The following is an 18,414-nucleotide window of genomic DNA, read 5'->3' as shown; positions in this document are numbered from 1 at the left end:
CAAGGAGGACCCTTAGAAAGAGGTCATTAGCATAGAGAAGTTGCCACTATTGTTTTAACTATCAATTCAGTTGATAAAAATGATAGTAATTCTAAAGTGTTATACTTAAACTTAAAATTGTGAAATAAAACATTCAACCCAGCAACCACTCAATGAGACATTCTTGTGGCCCAATTGCAACCCTCACATTACAAAGGCAATAAAAAAAGGGGGGGTGCAAAATGTTGTGGAGCAATTACTCAAGTGGTGAAATTAATCCGCACGAACCCAAGCGAACCAGAAATTGCATTGTCAATAATATTGATACATATATCAATTACGTACACATCTTTTCCATGTTACAGTTTTATGTAGCATTAGCTTTTCTGTCATTATATCAAGACATACATTATAAGTATCATACCCATAATTCTTGACTATTGGTTTTGTCAATGGCTGTTCCTTGCGTAAGATAAATAAGCAGCAACCATGGCTTGTATATAATATTGAAAAGGCTACCAAACAGACGCCCAGGATACACCACAACAATATTGCTGCTCTTAAGTCTTCAAAAAGAAAGCTGTAACAATGGAACCAGTTACACAGGTTCAGTAAAATTGAGCAGAAGGATAATGATTCCTCCAGCCCCCTCTTTTGTCGTGTGTATATGAAGAGTATACACACCGTTTTATTTAACCAAGACATTTTTGGAAAAAACAGCGCTTTAAATTTGCCCTCTGGGGTCACCCCTATGTTGACTGAACTGTATACTCCTTTCTGTAAACGCTGGGTACATTTTATTGCACCCAAGTCATTCAACGTTGTCAACACCTACAAACCAGGCTTGCTACCCATACTATCCTTGGCCTGGCGTCCCCTGACAGCATTAGAACCTTCTACCCCGTCTGGTGAGTAAACTGATCAGTCAAGAAGATTAAATAAATACATAATCAAATATGATATATACCCACATTTTTTGGCCAACTGCATGCCCATGCTTAACATAATAATACTCCTAGGAACGTACGTAGGCCCCCAACGATGTGCACGTTTTGTCCTTCTAGCCCCAAGAAGCCATATATTCGTAATTCCAAGTATAGGGGGCATGAGAGGTAGCAACCAGTCCTGCCCTTTTGTTGAGTATGTGCGCGCTCTCTTTCAGGCACAAATGTGCCCGGCAGTAGAGGCCTCTGCTGGCTTGTGTCCAGCAAGCTGGTGCAGTACTGCTCCTCACCAATGGGGGCAGCACTAAGAGCATCCGTGTTTTCAGCAGGAAGGCGTGTTGGCTATAGTGCAGCCAGTGCAGGATTCCAAGTAACCCCTGAGAACTCATAGGCTCTGAGGCCGCTGGGAAGATACCTCAATGTTCTCCCTTTGTTACTTATTTGTTGTCCTTATCCTGGCACTTTACAGCTCCTATTTTATCCTCTCCCAGCTGGTGCTCCAAAGTATTTAGTGTGGACTTTTGTGTATAATAAGGGGTGGGGCGATTTGGTCACCTCTTGTTCAGCACTACTTGGCCCAGTTCCATCACTTGTCTGTCCTTAGCATCTGGTCAGTGGATCGTGCTATGTGTCTGGTCTATGGATCACATCTGCTCGCTCCCTGACTGTTGGCTATGAGCATACTGGGGTGGCACCTGTTTGCTGTGCATCAATTGTTTGAGAGCAGGGCTTCTCAGTAAGTTCATTGCAGCGCAGTGATGTCATGTAGTTCTGGCTTCTTCTACTGGTGCTTTGCTAGTACTGATTTTGTTTTCATTGAAGCAGGATTTATGCAGCACAACTTGGTGTTAAGAAGGTGCCATTCGACCAATTCTGGTGTAACAAAAGGAAAGACTATAAGCCTATTTGTGGTTTCCTCCTTAAATTCAGGTGATTTGGAAGCTTCTGACTACAGCTCCCTTCTTGAGGGAACAGAGATTACAGCTAATGATTTGAATGCTTCAAGCTTTTTATAAATGTTAGCAATTTTCGATTGAAAGAGCTCGGCTAACTGGTTGAATAGCTCTTGTGAACCTACAGTTTATTGAGAAGATGGAGTCGAAGGTAACCGCTAAACGATTTAAAAACGTTCTTTAGAGGAATTTGTTGCCGCAATTTTGCTTTTGCAGTAGCTTGATTTTTCTTCTTTAAGGTCTACCTTATATTCTCTAATCATTATCTTGTTAGCAGAACTTACCTGCACCTTTTAGTTTCTTCTCCAAGCACACTCCTGGCAGCGGCAGGCCTCCTTGAGCAGCCTCAATCTGTCTGTAAACCAGGGGGGAGAGGGCAGTTTTCTCCTCAGCTTGGGAGCTACTGAATCCACAGCCACACACAACAGCCAGGCTGAGATATTCTGCACCCCTTTGTCCATGTCCTCCTGGCCAACAAATGGCCTGTTATCTAAAGCAATGGCGAAGGCCTCAGCTGATACCCCCTCCCGTTTCCTCCTAAGCATCTTGCTGCTGGTAAATGTGCCTCTCCCATGGAGAGGAAATAGTGTGAGGGAGAAGGAGACTGCAGAATAATCTGACCAGTTGAGGGGAAGAACAGACTGAAATGACAACCGAGGGACATTAAAGAAAATATTGTCTAGGGTACGTTCTGCCACATGGGTGGTGCAGCGGTGTATTGAGATTTCATCACCGCATGGTGCCCCATCACCTCCTGCCTGCCACAAGACTTCTTTCAGCATTCCTGCTACCACGTGGCCATTCCCTTCACACAGAGAGGTACTTGCTAGATGTTTCAACATTACCAATTTCCTTTTCCTTTGCCCCGTTGTGAGTGTCCTCTTCACCGTTCTTTCTGCAGTATGCTTGATTGCTCCCTGAGGCCCTTGCCGCTCCTTCTTATGACTCATTTCCTGGAGGTGTTTCACTTTGGTGGACCTGAATTCTTCCCTCGTGAACCTGAGCACTCAGAAACAGTGGGGAGCCCAGAACTGAATGGAGGATGCATGTCCAGCTTTGTGCTTGTTGCCACGGTGCTGCTCCTGTTTACCACCATGGGGAAGAAGAGTGGCTGCCCCCATATGGGGAGAACAGCTGGTCACCAAATCGCTGCCTGACTGGATGACATGTGGGGCCATCCACCTCGTTGCCAATGTAATAATGCGTGGCCGCCTTAGGCCCACATTCTAAGATAAAAGACCATGCAGACACTACATGTGATGGTATGTACTTAGTCCTAGTCCTGGGCACCCGCCCCCTCTTTGGAAGGCTCACCTGACTGGTGACATCTGTGATGGATAAGTGTGGAATGGGTGTTAGTGCAGCCTCATGGGGGAAGCTGCATTGTTATATTTCCAGCAGGACCCTACAATATGTCTTTGACAAGAACGTTCAATGATATAGAGGCACAGGTTGTCAGGTGGTTAAAAAACAATTTTGTTACTTTCTGTCAAATGCTTCAGATAGGCAAACATATTTTTGCAGTGGGATGCATATTTACTAATTTTGCGAAGGCCAGAAGAAAAGAAACCATTTAGTAGGGTGGTTGTCAAGTTCTATCGAATGTTTTCAACTTCTGAAGTGACTATATACTAACCTATTTCCTAGATTTTGGAATGTATTTAATGATATTGAAGGATACACTATCTATTTATGGATTTAGGGCCCGATGTAGGTAGGCCGTTACCGATCGGTAACAGCCGAAAATACCGATTTTGGGCCCTTACCGATCAGTATACTGCCATCGAGATGTAGGGCAAAAAAAAACGTCCAAATCGGTACAAATACCGAATCGGAATGACTACCGAATCGAAAATAATCCGATACGTACATACCGAAATTCGGAAATGTAACGAATCGGTAACACACCGATTCGGATAAAAATATCGATTCGGTCCATGTACCAAATCGGTAGTGACACCGAATCGGAAAATATCCGATTCGGACCATGTACCGAATCGGTAGTGACACCGAATCGGAATAATTCCGATTCGGACCATGTACCGAATCGGTAGTGACACCGAATCGGAATTACTCCGATTCGGTCCATGTATCGATTCGGTAGAGACAGCGAATCGGAAATAAGCCGAATCGGATAACCTACCGAATCGGTAGAATCACCGAATGGGAAAATCCCCGATTCGGACAGATAGGGAGATGTAGGGAAGCACAGAAATACCGATTTTGCCTCTAAATCGGTATTATTCACTCGGTATTTACCATGGATTACAATCAGGTGGTAACCAACTCCAACCCATAAAAATAGACCCAAAATGCATTGCAACTTGCAGGATGGCAGCTTTTTATGTCATTGCAAGGCGGCTACGGCTACAGCAGGAAGGACAGAGGGAATGGCAAAGAGAGGAACAGGTCTACAGACAGAGGATCACCCTGTTCATGCTCACAGAGGCAGAGATCCTACAGAGGTACAGGCTGGACTCAGACACCATTCTGGAGCTCATCAGGGACCTCAAACCACTGTTGGACCACCCCACCCCAAGGGCACACGCCATCCCAGCGCACGTCCAGGTGCTATGCAGCTTACACCTGCTTGCGTCTGGCAGCTATCAAAGTGGAGTTGCAGCGGTAGGAGGGGTGACCCAGAGCAGCCTGTCAAGGTTCTTCCACACATTCCTTGACGCCATGATACACAGGATGGACCAATACATCTCTTTCCCTGCAACCCACGCAGAACTGGTACAAACTAAAGCTGACTTCTACCAGATGGCACAATTTCCCCAAATCATTGGCTGCATAGATGGCACGCACATTCCGATTTGCCCCCCAGCTGACACAGAATACATATACCGCAATCGGAAGTCTACGCACACCATCAACGTTCAGGTGATCTGCAATGCGAAGTGCACCATCACAGACCTGGTAGCAAAATTCCCAGGGAGTACCCACGACTCCTACATTTTTCAACAGAGCGGCATCTATGCATGGCTGATGGCTGGCGAATTTGGTGAAGGATACCTCCTAGGTGAGACACATCATCAGACCCCCATAACACAAAGTAGCTAAGTGTAATACATGTATGCATGTGAGTAATGTTACCCCTTTTCCTTCCAGGCGACAGTGCATATGCCCTCCGCTCTTTCATACTCACCCCCTACCTCAACCCCTCCACACCCAGCCAAAGGAGGTATAACTGGGCCCACAAAAGCACAAGGAATGTAGTTGAACGGACCTTTGGCATCTGGAAAAGTAGATTCAGATGCCTGCACAAGAGTGGAGGTGCAAGGCAGTATACCCCCATTACCTGCTGCATGATCATAGCTGTCTGTGCAATGTTGCACAACCTTGCGGTGAAGAAGGGCACTGAGGTCGAGTTGTCTGACTACGAGGACCATGACGACGACGATGCTGTGCCACTAACACAACCTGCTGGGGTGTCTACGCCAAGTGATGGCAGATACAGACGTGAGGAGATTACAGAAAACTATTTCTGAGTGAGTACAGATGCACAGACCGGTAAATGGTTGTGGGGAAAATCAAATTTTAATAATGTTGCAACACCGTTACTGCACTGATGTGCAACAAAATAAAATGTCAAAGTAAAGAAAACAAATGTCAAAGGTCCGGGTTGCCTCACCCGCCCTGGCAAGCCTACTTTTTGGTGCGCTTGGCAGCCCCACTGGGGTGTGCCTCACCCCCTTCCGCATGTCCTGCGGCTTCTGCAGAGCGCCTGGTGCTCCGGCGCGGCTCCGACACAGCGCTGGCCGGGCTGCTGTGGCTGCTGCTGTCCCCAGCCTCCCCCAGGTCCAGGGCTGGATTGGCCGCAGTGTTGGAAATGATCATTGCCTCCATGGCTGTTGTTATGCGGGCCATTCCCCTGGTGACCTCAGCGGTGTTTTGTGTCAAGCTTGCCTCCATATTATCCCCATGTTGGCACAGTTGCGCGGTAGCAGCAGCAAGGCGGCTAATAAATCGGTTGTGCATGCGGGCATCCCGCCTGCGCGAGTGCTCGTGCTCGTGCTCGTCAAGTCTTCCGCATAGCTGTGTGATGGCTGTGGTCAGCCTGCCAAGACCTGCAGCAACTTCCTTGTTTGTGTCAACAAATGCCTTAAACCCTTGCACCATCTCGCCCATCTGCAGGTTGTGCTGGCGGAGCTGGAGCTGGCAGGCCATGATGGACTTTGCCTGCATGCGCTGGATTTTGACCATGCTGCCTTCAAGCCCCTGGAAGACGCTGCCCTCCCATGCCGGCGGTGCAGTGCTGGAAATGGCACGCCTCCGGGAACTGCTGCTGCCGCCCTGCTGTGTGGGCTGGGGTGCCACTGGTGTTGTTGTGGTGGTGGCTGGGGCCTGACCCGCTGCTCCCTGGATAGGGTTGAGTGGAGCCACAACCATACTCCTGGCAGGAGATGTGGTAGGTGCAGGGTTGGCCGTTGTTGGAGAGTTCTCAGGGGAGAACAGCAATGGGGGTGTGCCAGACATTTGTGGGGAGTGAAGGAATGCGTAGTCAATTACCAGGTCTCCCTCATTTCCCTGGCAAATGGTGTTGTCCTCCTCCTCCTCCTCCTCCAGGGCAGCCTGACTTGTGCTAGGCCCTGCCACCGCACTGGAAGTTGGTGCTGGTGCTGGTGCCTCAGTAGCTTGTGGTCCTCCGCCTGATGGTGCCCCTAGGTATAAAGAAGCATTTGTGAATTGAGTGCCGATGTATTACAGTCACTACAATTAAAGCATTGCACATGTCCTTGCATATCCTTTGAATGTGTTCCACTGTTTTCTATATTGTGGTTCTGCACTGCCATATTTTGCCAACTTCTGCTGACTACATTTACCATGATGCTTTTCTCTTGTATGTTGGTTACAGTACTGGGCTGGGGTTTGGCTGTGCATTGTGTCTAAAGGGGAGGTGTCTGGTAGGGTGTGTCATGATGCGCATGCTTCTTACCTGTAGCTGTAGCTCTGGCTGAGCTATCCAGGGTCCCGATTCCTGTCACACACTCCCTCTCGATGGTGCTGGACACCAGTTCCTCCAGCTCAGTGAGGGGTGGCGCCGGGTTCCTGCCTCCACCTGTCAGTGCAGCTTGCCTCTGCAGCTCAGCCATCTTGCGTTTCGTCAGGCTGTGGATGTCATAAAATCGTTTTTTAAGGTCATCAAGGGTCCTGGGGGTGACACCTACTGAGTTGACCTTCTCAGCTATCTCGCTCCAGAGCCTCCTCTTCGTGCTGTCCGGCACAGTGAGGGACAGCCTCCCAAAGAGCTGCCTGTGCACCCTCACCACCTCCTCCACCAACACCTGCAGCTCCATGGTACTAAACTTGGGCTTTCTCTTGTGGCCAGCCTTCTGGCTCTCACTGCTGCTTGCCATCTTGCTATCACAGTGCTCTGGCTCCTGCTCCCACTGCTGCTCACTGTGAATGTTCAGCTCAGGCTGCCTCTCCAGAAAGTTCTTAATGAGCTGCACCTGCCTGGGTAGCCACTCCCTGCTGGGGTGGGGGAGGGTGGATCCACCTCATTGGCTGTTTCGGATTTTACCGATTCGGATTTTACCGAATCGGATTCTAACGAATCGGGTTTTGCCGAATTGGATTGTTCAATGCATTCCTATGGGCATTTTGGACATGGGGGTGTATTCCGACCTCCGAATCGGTAATTGCCGAATCGGTATTTGCCGAATCGGCAATTTCCGATTCGGTGGTAGCCGATTCGGTTCATTCCGATTCGGTCCGTGCCGATTCGGTACGTATCGAATCACAATACCGATGACGAACGAATCGGTATTTTTTCGGTGTTTTTTTTCCTACATCTCGTTTTCCGATTTCAGAATACCGATTCGGGCCGCCTCGGTATTTTGAAATCGGAAAAACCGATTTACCTACATCGGGCCCATAATGTTTATCAATAGTATTTAAAAAAAATTGGGCTTTTAGATGTGTTAAAGAATTATGATCCATTCTTAAACAACATCTTGTATTTCTTCATTTTGCGGACTATTTAAAAGATATAGGGCCAGATGTAGGTGGGAGATTTTGGCCATTTACCGTCCGGTAACGGCCGAATTCGGCCGGTACCGACCAGTAAATGGCTATGGAGATGTAGGGGGATAAAAAACATGCATTTTCGGTAATTTTACCGAATCGGTAAACACAAGCCTAAAACAGGGGTGCTAGAGGGTTTCAAAGTGACACCCCCTGCACCCTAGCAAAATTCGGTATTTACCGATTCGGTAAATACCGAATCGATATTTGATATTGAATCCTATGGGCTTCAAGGCCCATAGGATTCAATAGCAAATACCGATTTGGTATTTACCGAATCGGTAAATACCGATTTTTAACGATTCGGTAAAATTTACCGAATTGGTACCTACATTAGAAATACCTACTCTTAATTACCGAATCAGTAAAATTCCGTAATTAAGAGTCGGTATTTCTGATTTTGCTACATCTGGCCCTCATTTATTTAGATGTTACGAATTTTACAACAGCCCGAAGAAAATAACCCATTTGGTAAGGGCTGTCAACAAGTTTTTTCACATGTTTTCAACTACTGAAAGTAACTATGTGCTAACATATCTCCTAGATTGCAATATATTTAAAGAAATTGAAGGGCACACTATTCAAGGATATGATAACGTTTCTCAATCAAAACCAACAATAGTGCCACAATTTAATTTGACCATGATAAATTTACATTAATTAATGCTGTTCTACAATGAGATGGTGCAAAGTGAATCTCCATGTATTTTGCCTTAACAGCCATTTCCTACTGATGTACTATAGTTGTTTTCTTTGAAACAACAACAGTCTATTTGAGATCAAGGAATATGAGGCTTTCTTACCAGAAGTTCATTTTAGGGGTAGGTGGTAAACTATGCTCCTCCGGTGGAGTTTTTGCAGTTTGCCCACTCCGTGCTCCACTTGGAGTGCAGAGTTTGATGCAAACTCCGTTGGCAGAGTGGACTTTACCGCCCACCTCGGATATTGTTGGGGGCAGAATATAACTTTAGAGCATGACCAAAGGTGCTTGGAGGGCTCTAAGGCTATTAGAACATTCCACACCTAGAGTGCAGAATGTTACATTTAATAAAAACAAAGGCCTCATGGAGCCCAATAGGGTTTAAATCCTCTTGGGCTCCGAGAGGCCTCTCTTCACAGTAGAAGCCGTGAACAAAAATAACATTGGAACGTTGCTCTGCGGGTTTCTATTGGCGATTAGAAGCCCGAAGCACACCATTGTATTCAATGGTGTGCTCCACATTCCAATGTTCTAATGCGGTAGAAATGTGCACACATCTAAAATGGCTGCTGCTGACCTAGTACAAATTTTATAACACCATCTAATGTTTGCCATTCAGTTAATATATCTTGAGTGCACTTCCTTTACTTGTTATTGGTTATTAGCATTCTTGACTAAATCTGATTGGACGCATACAGCGTGCATCCCGTTGATGTACATTCTGGAGTGTGATGGAAATCACAGTGATGCATCTCAGCGTGCTACCGCTTCTGATGAGCCAAAGGGGCACTCTAATCCCCTTATTAGGCATTATTGGGCGATGTGAGATCCAGGAGCGAGACCTCCAGGGTGCCATTTCTCTCCCACCAAGTACGTTTGGTGAGTAGTAGTACTCTGGGCTGGGCTGGGCGGGAGCTGGAGGGACGTCTGGGTCAAAGTCAAATGCAGGGCTGCTCTGAGCTCGATTGGCGTCCCTCGGTGCTGCACTTTTACCGCTGCAGGCACTGGGCGTCTTCTTCCTAGTCAAGGGGTGCAGTGTTTTTCGTCTGGTAGTGACAGGGCTGCAGAAAGAAAGCTAACGGTGATGATCAAAAATGCGAACAGCCCAGCTGACTTTCTCTGACTAAAACTGTGAAGACAAGACAGCTGCAGCATTCCCACTCTAGCAGCACACTGCTTCAGTGCGGACCTGTCGCACAGGTGTAATGGAATTGGAGGGGGCCCCCCTGCAAGGTACATGGAGGGTACCCCTCCCTGGATTTAATACAGAGCTCTCATGCCTGAGCACTGTGCTGAGGGGGCCCCCTGCAACTGCGGGGGGGCCTCTTTGACACCACTGACATGTTGACATGTTGAGTGTCCCCAAGTGCACCGACGGCAAAGAGCAGACGTTGAGTTTGTGTGCGGAAACAGGTGGCTTGCAGCCTTGCTGACCTGGACAGTGCTGACTGTTTTACTGTTGAAAGGAACTATTAGGCACAGGGGTTTCGCTGATAGTTCAGTATCTATTGCGTTATTGATGCGTGGTATTTAGTCTGCGTCTGTGACATTTTGTTGCATTTCTGTTCAGTGTTTCTTCTGTCAAAACATTTTGTAAACAATAACATCTATTTATTCTGTCTACATAAAATGTATCTTATTTATTTATTTATTTATGTATTTAGTGTATTTATTGAGCGCAAACCTGTCACCCGGAGGGCATCCTGGCGCTTTGATCAAGAACCATAGACTTTTGCAACTCAGGGCAATTTTGGAAATAGGTGGGTTTTTAGCGCTTTTCGGAAAGGAAGGTAGTCCTTGTGGCTTCTCAGAGAGAGTGGCAGGGAGTTCCAGAATTTGGCCGCTGCGATACTAAAGGAGCGGCCACCCATCCTCACTAGGTGAAACCTCGGAACCACAAGAAGATGCGCGGAGGAGGAGCGGAGGGGACGCGATGCAGAGTACCATGCAAACATTTTTTGCAGAGGGCTAGGGCCCTGTTGCTGAACAGCTTTAAACACAAGGCAAGCAGCTTTGTATTGTACCCGCAGATGAACCGATGGAGGTCTCTTAAGGCAAGAGTGGAGGAACTGGACCTAGGACGGGAGAGAGCCAGCTTGGCGGCCATGTTCTGCACCCGCTGTAGCTTACCAGTCAGATTTTTTGGGGCCTCCAAAAGAAGCCCATTACAGTAGTCGAGGCGACTTAATATAGTTCCACGAACTACTTCCGGCCTTGCTTGGGCGGGGAGAAGGGGCAGAACCTTGCGCAACATGCGCAGCAGCATCATACATGTAGAGGTGGTTTTATTAACATGTATGTCAAGCTGTAGGTTAGAGCCAAAAATCACCCCTAAATTACGGGCTGATTCCGCCGCCAGTACTGGCTCAAGAAAGGTACTGGGCCAAAAGTTGTCTGGGAGTGCCCTCGGAACCCTGTCGGTGGAGCAATGGAGTACCTCCGTCTTGGAGCTATTAAATTGCAGGGAATTAGCTCGTAGCCAGTCTGCTGTGGCTGCCATGCAACGATGGAAAGTGTCCAGCGAGACCGCATTGTGCCCCTCCAGTGAAAAGACCAACTGGGTGTCGTCGGCATAATTGAATGCCGAGACGCCAAAAGATTTTATTAGCTGGACTAAGGGACGGAGGTACAAGTTAAAAAGTATAGGGCTGATTGCCGAGCCCTGTGGGACCCCCTGTCCTACCCTCCTTGGCTCAGAGGTAAATGGTGGAAGTGAAACCAACTGTTGCCTGCCCTCAAGATAGGATGTCAGCCAGTCTCTTGCCCCCTCAGTGACCCCACACTCCTCCAGTCTCCTGACAAGGGTCCGATGGCAGACCGTGTCGAACACGGCCGACATGTCGAGTAGCACTAAAAAGGCTGCCCGACCACTGTCGACCCGCGAACGAAGATTGTCCAACACGGTCACCAGCGCGGACTCCGTCCCGTGACCGGGGCGGAAGCCAAACTGGTCCTCATCGAGCCAGCCGATGTTTTCCAGGAAACCTGAGAGAGAACGAGTCACCCACTTTTCCAGGATCTTGATGGGAAAAGGGAGCAAGGATATAGGCCTGTAGTTAGAGAAACAGGCAGGGTCCAAGGTGGGCTTTTTAAGCAGAGGGGACACTACTGCTAATTTCCAGCATTCTGGCACCGATGCCAATTCCAAGGATTGGAGACAGATCGAAAACAAAGGCCGGAAAAGGTCTGCATGGAAAGCCTTCCAGAATTTAGGGGGCAGCGGATCAAGCGGGGACCCCGAGGACACCAAATGTGCCACCTTACAAAATTCCTGAAAGGAGGGGGCAGGAAAAAACCTTAGTTGGGGTCAACTGGGGGGGGGTAACCCGAGCTCCCAAACTAAGGTCAGGGGCGTCGAGCTGGGGTCGACTGGAAGGGCTGCCCGGAGCTCCCAGACACAGGTCATCACCACCCGTCTGGGGTCGACTGGGCAGGCCCACCGGAGCTCCCACGCCCAGGGGTCCCAGGGTGCAAACAGAGCCAGTCGGCTGGGGTCGGCAGGGGTCGGCTGGGTGAGCTGCCCGGAGCTCCCAGATTCAAGGCGGAAGCATCATTCCGGGGTCGACTGGGCGGGTCAGCCAGGTCTGCCGACTCCGACCCTCTTGGGGAAAGGGCACACGCCCGGGGTCGACTGGATGGCACGATCGGAGCTCCCAGACCAGTGCTAGAATGAATTGGCTGGGGTCGACTGAGCGAGCCAACCGGAGCTCCCGAGCCGCAGGTAGTGGGAGAAGGGTGCATAAGGCCCTTCAAGATCTTAGCAGTCTTCTCCTCAAAGGCCATAGCCAGTGAGTCACAGAGTGCCTGCGATGCGCGAACCGTATTGGCCGCACAGACAGGATGGGACAAGTCCCTGACAATTTTGAACAGGGCTTGGGATTTATTAGACACCTGCGTCAAGGAAGCTTCGAAGAAGGTCGTTTTGGCCCTCTTGATCTGGGCCTTGTAGTCGCGCAAAGCGAGCCTATACAAGTTTTTTGCCGAGGCGGAGTACTGCTTCCTCCACCCTTCTCTCGGCGCGTTTACAATTCAACTTCAATTGTCGCAGCTCTTCCGTGTACCACGGAAAAGCCCTGTTCACTCTCCCTCTGGATTTACGGAGGGGCACAACCTTGTCAAGCGTGTCAGTAATCGACCGGCAAAACGAGGAATAACTTTCCGCCACCGAGTTACTCAGGCGGAAGTTAGCAGGTATTAGGGAGGGCCTGGGAGATGAGCTGAGCAGTCGGGACCAAGATCTGCCCCATTTCGCGAGTCCTACCCCAGTGCTGTCACGGGAGTAGTCCCCGAGGCATAGAGAAAATGCCACAAGCGCGTGATCGGTCCAGCATTGGTCTAAGATATCATTGATCACTGCCGATTCGCCGTCAGCGAAGATCAAATCCAAAATGTGACCGCCCCTATGTGTCGCCGAGCAGACCAGTTGCTGTAGTTGGATATCAGCAAGAGTCTGGCAGAGAGACGAGAATGCTCCGTCTGCAGGACCCCCATGCCATAGGTTGAAGTCGCCCAGGACTAGCAACTTGGAGTGGGTGATGGATAAGTCATAGACAAGATCGAGGAACTCAGGTAGACCGGGAGCCGATCCAGGTGGCCGATAACACAGCACACCCGAGATCAGTGCTTTCTCCGAGTCTTTGATGGAAAACCCCATCAACTCAAAACCGGATACCTCGTTGATTTTTAACTGGGAAAGACCCAGCCCTTCACGGTAAATAATGCCAATCCCTCCACCCCGATTCTTAGGTCGAGGGGTGTGGATAATTTTAAAACCTGGGGGGCAAGCCAGACCCAGTTCAACTAAACAATCCTCACGAGTCCACGTTTCAGTTAAAAACAGTAAGTCCAACCCAGAGGAGTCGATCAAAAAGGCAATCTCAGTGTGGTGCTTACAAAGCGACCGAACATTGAGCAGCCCATCTTAATGACAATTTTTCATTATTATTTCACACAGCACATTTGAAGGGGAATAATGATCATGACCATGTTATAAGGTGGTATTGGATGCTCAGGGATTTAGTAGAAAAAGCTCTGTGGTGGTGGTGGCTGATTATTTTATTAGTTTAACCTATGGAATAGGTTTACATGTCGAAAATATAATTATTGGATTAAAGGTTATATTTGAGAAAAAATACTAACAATATTTTATTTAAATAAATATCAATGATATCGAGAATCGACTCTGTTGCAAATTCATCTGACAATTAATGAGATCAAACACATTTATTTGATACGTCAATATTTTAACTCTTTGGGCGTTAATTTAATGAGCCTTCATCATAGACCGTGTTCTGTGTTCTGCCTCTTTGGTCAGACTGCTAGGATCCAACTAGCAATGCCACTATGAGCAACAATGGGGCATATTATCTAGAACAGCGTTAAAAATTATCGCTGCTTTAGCGGCAGAAAACTGCTGCTAAAGCGGCGATAATGGGCTTGATAATATGCCCATGAGAATTCCAAAAGAAGTCCAGGTTCTGGTGTGAACATGGGCTTCTATTGGAATTCTCCAGGGCATATTATCAAGTCCATTATCGCAGCTTTAGCAGCAGTTTTCTGCCGCTAAAGCCGTGATAATTTTAACACTGTTCTTGGTAATATGCCCCCAAGAGTGTTGCAGATGAGTAAAGGTGTATTTAGTCCTATAATGAACAGCAGAAGAAGAAGATATAGGGGCATATTATCAAGAACGGCATTAAAATTATCGCCGCTTTAGCGGCAGGAAACTGCTGCTAAAGCGCTATAATGGGCTTAATAATATGCCCTTGTGAATTCCCATAGAAGCCCAGGTTCACACCAGAACATGGGCTTCTATGGGAATTCTCTAGGGCGTATTATCAAGCCCATTATCGCCGCTTTAGCAGCAGTTTCCTGCCGCTAAAGTGGCAATAATTTTAACGCTGTTCTTGATAATATATAACACAATTACAAATTGTCCCTGTAGGAGTTATTTTACACAATATTCTTCAATCAATATCAGTCACAATAGTGATCATGTATTTATAAAGCAGCAAGGAAATTAAAGTTTAAGAACTGTTATTTTATTTTGTCTTTATCAAAAAGTTTTTTATGGCAACAAGGAATACTACACAATATATACACTTTTGATTGTAGTATTGGACACCTTCTGTTTTTAACATGGGAAACGCATTACCATGCAAAACAATAGTAGTTATGACAAAATTCATTCATTGTAACAAACATTCAAACAATGAAACAAATAAAGTGGTGTCATGCGTCGACGTTTCGGTCCCTCGTTGGTTACAGCGAATCCATCGGACCATCATCAGGACTAGTTGCACATATATATCTAAAAATAGATACAAAAATGATACCTTGCCTACTAGGTATCGTCTAATCACCCAAAGGGAAGAGCAAAAGAGACATTCAACCAAAAGTGTCAAATCTATACTTCTGTCACCGAAAATTAAAGTGCAAAACCACATCAAAGCCTATATACAAATCATGAAACCCACCATAGTGTCAGAAGGGATCACCATCACACAAAGTGCAAAACCTTATCAGAAAAGCCTATGTACACAATAAAAAGTCTTACCAACAACCTCCAGCCGGAGGTGAAGAAGACTAAGATGAATTGAATTGTTTAACCAATCTAAAAACCAAATATAGAATAATAAATCATGAGTGCCGGTGTAAAACTAATTCAATGTGGAGTAGCATTCCCACTAACTGAGAGAAAAGATAGGAACGCCACTTCTCCTGACCAGTAAGTACAAGACGCGATTACTATCTGACGAGTTAGCCGAGTAGACAGTTTGAGTATGTGGTTTTTCGCTCGTGGTACACCAAGACTATTTACTTATTTGCAGGTGACTCAGGCGCTGCTGCTGAAGCATTTGTGAGATGCCTACCTTCAATGTATCTAGAAGCCGTCCGTTGTGCATCTAATTGAATTTGGATACTATCACGTCTTTTCCGTTACCAGTAAGTACGATGTGGGTTCCTAAAGTTGGTCATTGTATAGAGTTAGGTTTGTATATGATTGGACCTAGATTCGAATGAGCTTAGAGTACTGAAAAAGATGCACTTGTTCACAGGTGATCTAGTCGCTGTTGGATTAATTACCGCATTCGTAACACTGAGTGAAGACACATTTGAGAGTGGTCAATGTGAGTACTCTTTTGAATTGATAGCTACTCCACATTGAATTAGTTTTACACCGGCACTCATGATTTATTATTCTATATTTGGTTTTTAGATTGGTTAAACAATTCAATTCATCTTAGTCTTCTTCACCTCCGGCTGGAGGTTGTTGGTAAGACTTTTTATTGTGTACATAGGCTTTTCTAATAAGGTTTTGCACTTTGTGTGATGGTGATCTATGGTGGGTTTCATGATTTGTATATAGGCTTTGATGTGGTTTTGCACTTTAATTTTCGGTGACAGAAGTATAGATTTGACACTTTTGGTTGAATGTCTCTTTTGCTCTTCCCTTTGGGTGATTAGACGATACCTAGTAGGCAAGGTATAATTTTTGTATCTATTTTTAGATATATATGTGCAACTAGTCCTGATGATGGTCCGATGGATTCGCTGTAACCAACGAGGGACCGAAACGTCGACGCATGACACCACTTTATTTGTTTCATTGTTTGAATGTTTGTTACAATGAATGAATTTTGTCATAACTACTATTGTTTCGCATGGTAATGTGTTTCCCATGTTAAAAACAGAAGGTGTCCAATACTACAATCAAAAGTGTATATATTGTGTAGTATTCCTTGTTGCCATAAAAAACTTTTTGATAAAGACAAAATAAAATAACAGTTCTTAAACTTTAATTTCCTTGCTGCTTTATAAATACATGATCACTATTGTGACTGATATTGATTGAAGAATATTGTGTAAAATAACTCCTACAGGGACAATTTGTAATTGTGTTATTGATTATACCCAGTCCTTGTGGGATTATTGGGTGGCTCTGTCCTATTATATAGTTCTTGATAATATGCCCCTCAGTGCATTATAGAAAGAGACTACCAGAATTGAGACTAGTTTAATGACTGTCTTGTATGTAAGTGTAAATTGTTTTATGAAAACATGATTGAGGTACTGATTTAGTTTGGCCGACGTGCATCATCCCAAATATGACAGATATCCTGTACATCTTATTACAAATGCATCATATACTAATTAGTCTATATCAGTCCCAAAATGTGTGCTGCACACTTAATGTTTACTGTTCTCTTTATATTTCTGCAGGAAACATCACGTTTGATCCTGATACAGCTCACCCACTTTGTGAATTATCCAAGGACAGAAAAAGCGTTAAAGTTGGAGCAACATGTCAGAATTTGCCAGACATGTCAGAAAGATTTGATAAACGGCTCTGTGTGCTGGGGAAAGAGAGACTGTCCTTTGGACGGCATTACTGGGAGGTGGTAGTTGGGAACGCCAAGAACTGGGACATTGGAGTATGTGATACATTTGCAAACAGAAAGGGTTTTTTCCAACCAACTACTGACAATAGATACTGGGCCCTGGGATTGGACAATGGCGTTGAGTACAAGGTCTTCAGCTCCTCCTCTTCAACACCCATCGTGCCAACAAAGTCCCCTCAAGTGATAGGGGTTTTCCTAGACTGTGAGGCAGGAAATGTTTCATTTTACAATGTGGACGATTCATTTAAGCTCTTCTCTCTCCACCCACGTCCTGTACCTTGCATCTTCCAGCCATATTTCTGCACTGGCGACCAAGAAACAACTTTACAGCTCCGACCATTAACAAAACAGATTGGCTAAACAGATCTCACCCTTCCTCTAACAACAGCACATAAAATATGTCATACTTAGCTACATTAATATATTTCTCCTGCATCTAAACACCATGTTTCTGTTTTCCTTCAAGATCATGATTTTTTTGCCTAAGGTCACACCCAAGCCCTGATCCTTTGATTGGTTCTAGAGGGATATGGTTACTCTTGGTTACTGTACCATCGGATCTTTTGGCCACATTCATGTTTGCGAGATACTCATTGTTGTTGGGTCAAGAACCATCAATCAAATCAAGGACTTCATATCAGGTCTCATTATAGCGAATTGTGTGCATATTCTATTATACACACCTGGCTTGGACATAACCTGGACTTATCCATCTCATCCTAAATGAAAACTACTCAATCAATTTGCAAGCAAGCAGAGGCACTTCCCACTTAATGTTTCTCAAGGTAAAAGCCACCTGTGTATCTTTCACCAAGGGCAATTTGAATGGAGCTCAGCTCCCTTCTCTTGCATGCTTAGAACTCGACCTTATTAATAGCAACACTCTCAGGGCAGTGATTGGCAAGTCAAAATAGAGTACATGCTCTGTTGAGCTGCTATACCAGTATCCCTAAATCTGTCCCAATCCTGACCACAGCAATAATCTTTGGCACCCCGCAAGAGCATGTAAGCACCTAATTGAATAGGGCGTGAGATATGCTTTACTGGTGACATTTCTGGGTGCCATGGGGTTGACTGAGTGATGAAAGCCTGATACGAGCTGAGCATGGCATTGTCATATTGTAACTGTTGTGTCTGTTCCAACCTCTAGGCCACGGAGCGGAAGGGGGGGAGGCGGACACTCTGAGTTCTGCCGGAGAGGAAGGATGTTGTCCAGTCTAGGGCCTTCTCCTGGATCCCGCCGCCGTGTAGGCGAGTGCGTAGTGTGTGGTGGCAGACCGTGTCAAAGGCGGCTAACAGGTCCAGGAGGATGAGGGCTGCTGTTTCACCGTTGTCAAGCAGGGTCCTGATGTCATCCGTGGCGGCGATGAGGGCCGTCTCGTGCTGTGGTTGCTGCGGAACCTGGA

The 18,414-nt window shown here is 46.4% G+C and overlaps 1 protein-coding gene across 1 annotated transcript in view; it reads left to right on the top strand.

Annotated features, from left to right (window-relative positions):
- The window catches only part of LOC147668998 (E3 ubiquitin-protein ligase TRIM58-like), a gene marked incomplete at its 5' end in the record, with an annotated part of 72,722 nt that extends 55,354 nt beyond the window's left edge, over nt 1-17,368 (top strand). Inside the window, one exon of the mRNA XM_086948297.1 lies at nt 16,830-17,368. Coding sequence (XP_086804423.1) covers nt 16,830-17,368 — 539 coding nt within the window. The remainder of the gene's footprint in view (nt 1-16,829) is intronic.
- Nucleotides 17,369-18,414: the final 1,046 nt, after the last annotated feature.

This window comes from Lissotriton vulgaris, unplaced genomic scaffold (genome assembly GCF_964263255.1).
Source record: "Lissotriton vulgaris unplaced genomic scaffold, aLisVul1.2 SCAFFOLD_2266, whole genome shotgun sequence".
In the NCBI taxonomy this organism is placed as follows: Eukaryota; Metazoa; Chordata; class Amphibia; order Caudata; family Salamandridae; genus Lissotriton; species Lissotriton vulgaris.
Note: the sequence above shows the minus strand (reverse complement) of the source record. Positions and strands in the feature narration are given on the sequence as shown.